Source organism: Gekko japonicus, unplaced genomic scaffold, assembly GCF_001447785.1.
Source record: "Gekko japonicus isolate JY-2015 unplaced genomic scaffold, Gekko_japonicus_V1.1 scaffold784, whole genome shotgun sequence".
NCBI lineage: Eukaryota > Metazoa > Chordata > Lepidosauria > Squamata > Gekkonidae > Gekko > Gekko japonicus.
This window is the reverse complement of record NW_015164207.1, coordinates 393,973-396,553: the sequence shown is the minus strand read 5'-3', so window position 1 is coordinate 396,553 and position 2,581 is coordinate 393,973. Positions and strand designations below refer to the sequence as shown.

The 2,581-nt window shown below is 59.6% G+C and overlaps 1 protein-coding gene across 1 annotated transcript in view; it reads left to right on the top strand.

Moving 5' to 3' along the window:
* Positions 1–2,581, top strand: part of ELMO2 (engulfment and cell motility 2) — an 11,217-nt gene that overhangs the window by 4,524 nt on the left and 4,112 nt on the right. Inside the window, exons 10-14 of the mRNA XM_015408416.1 lie at positions 158–208; positions 504–626; positions 755–889; positions 1,102–1,206; positions 1,628–1,736. Coding sequence (XP_015263902.1) covers positions 158–208; positions 504–626; positions 755–889; positions 1,102–1,206; positions 1,628–1,736 — 523 coding nt within the window. The remainder of the gene's footprint in view (positions 1–157; positions 209–503; positions 627–754; positions 890–1,101; positions 1,207–1,627; positions 1,737–2,581) is intronic.

Genomic DNA, 2,581 nt, shown 5'->3' with positions numbered 1-2,581 from the left:
TGCCTTGGGACGGGGGGGGGGGGTGTCTGTGCCTGGAGCGGGCTGGCCAGAAGGGGCTCTCCTTCCCCCTGGCCCCAGTTGGCAAGTGGGCCAAGGTTGGATCTCTTGCCCGCTCTCTCTCTCTCCCCCTCCTCCCCTCCCTGCGTGTTCCTGGCAGGAGATGGCCAACGCCTTCGCCCAGAAGCACCTGCGCTCCATCATCCTGACCGTAAGTCCCCGCTGGTCAGTTGCATGGCCTTATGACAGAGAGAACGAGTTCGGAGGGGGCCTCCCTCGCACCCCCCACGGCGACCCCTGTGCCCCCAGCTCCGTCTCCCTGTGTGTGCCACCCGGCTGCCCTCCGCGTGTGGGACATGCGGGGCCCCGAGGGGTTTCTGGCCCTCCCAGCTCCAGAGAAACCCGTGTGGGGTAATGGCGGCGCCAAAGGACGGCCCGGGCGGTCCTACACTACCTGCTTCCTTCCTGCCTGCCGGTTCCTCATCTTCCCTTCCTTAAATGTGCAGCACATCATCCGAGGAAACCGCCCGATCAAGACGGAGATGGCTCACCAGCTGTACGTGCTTCAGGTCCTGACCTTTAACCTCCTGGAAGAGCGCATGATGACCAAGATGGACCCCAATGACCAGGTGGCTGCTGATGCCGGAGAGGGCGGGCGGGCTGAGGGCCGGGCCCCGAGGGCTGGGCTGCCCTTGCCACCCCCTCCCCCCCACCCGGTGCTTCCACCAGCCGCCCTCTCACTGCCCCTCTCCGCCAGGCACAAAGGGACATCATCTTTGAGCTACGAAGAATCGCCTTTGACGCAGAGGCCGAGAGCAACAGCCTCTCTGGGGGCGGCATGGAGAAGCGCAAAGCCATGTACATCAAGGACTACAAGATGCTAGGCTTCACCGTAGGTCCTGCAGCGACGGGGTGTGTGTGTGTGTGAGTGTGTTTGTGTGTGTGTGTGAGAGAGGAACGATGAGTGGCTTAGTCAGCCGAGATGCATCTCGCACGGGCCCTTTGGCTGGTAGTCGGGAGGCCAGCCTCCGGGGAGGACACGGGAGAGGACCCCCTCCCCTCCAGGCATGATCTCTGTGGCATGGTCTCTCTTCTCGTGCACAGAACCACATCAACCCCGCCCTGGACTTCACGCAGACCCCGCCAGGGATGCTGGCCTTGGACAACATGCTGTACCTGGCCAAGAACCATCAGGACACCTACGTCCGGGTAAGAAGAAGAAGAAGGAGAGGAGGAGGAGGAGACTGGATCCATACCCCCATGGCCCCTCACTACCCCCAAGGGAGTCTCAGAGCGGCTGACAGACTCCTCCCCCTCCCCCTCCCCCCAACAGACACCCTGCTGCGAGGCAGGTGGGGCTGACAGAGCTCTTTCGAGGACTACCCTTGAGAGAACAGCTCTGGCAGAACTGTGGCTTGCCCAAGGTCATCCAGCAGGTGCAAGTGGGGGAGTGGGGAATCAAACCCGGTTCTCCCAGATTAGAGTCCTCTGCGCACTTAACCACGACACCAAACTGGCTGGAGTAGGACCCGAGGGGCCTCCCCAGGCAAGGGACCCCCTGGGCCGTGGGGCCAGCCGCCTTCTCTCATGCCTCCTCTCTCCACCCACTTCCCCCCCCCCCACCCTGCAGATTGTCCTGAAAAACAGCAGCCGGGAGGACAAGCACGAGTGCCCCTTTGGGCGCAGCGCCATCGAGCTCACCCGAATGTTGTGTGAGATCCTGCAGGTTGGAGAACTTCGTGAGTAACGTGGGAGTTTCGGAGCCCCGGAGCAGCAGTCCCCGGTTCCCCCCGTGGCTGGGTCTCGGCGGGGATCTTTTTGAATTAGAGGGGCTTCAGTTAGAACCGTTGGGTGTTAGTGATCTCCTACTTTGGCCATTTGGGCAAGACCTCCTGTGTTAAAACCCCTCTTGCCCCCTACAGCCTCCTGGGGTTAGTTTTGGAGCCACCCTGGCACCTCAGGTGCTGGCAGGTGCCGCCCGTTCCTGACTGTGGCCCCCGCATTAAGAACATAAGAACACAAGAGACGCCAATGTTGGATCAGGCCAAAGGTCCATCCAGTCCAACACTCTGTGTCACACAGTGGCCAGAAACACCAGGGGCCATCAGGAGGTCCAGCAGTGGGGCCAGGAGGACACTAGGAGCCCCTCCCACTGTTGAGCCCCCCCCCCCAGCACCAAGAAGACAGAGCATCACTTGCCCCAGAGCCCCTATCTATACCTTGTGGCTAATAGCCACTGATGGACCTCTGCTCCAGATGCTTATCTAGTTCCCTTTTGAAGCCGTCCATGCTTGTAGCCGCCACCACTTCCTGTGGCAGTGAATTCCATGTGTTAATCACTTTTTGGGTGAAGAAGTACTTCCTTTTATCCGTTCTAACTCAACCGCTCTGCAGTTTCATGGAGTGCACACAAGGAGTTCTTGTGTTGTGAGAAAGGGAGAAAAGGACTTCTTTCTCAATCTGCTCTATCTCATGCATAATCTTCTAAACCTTGATCATGTCACTCCTCAGCCGTCGTTTCTCCATGCTAAAGAGCCCCAAGCGTTTTAACCTTTCTTCATAGGGAAAGTGTTCCAACCCTTTT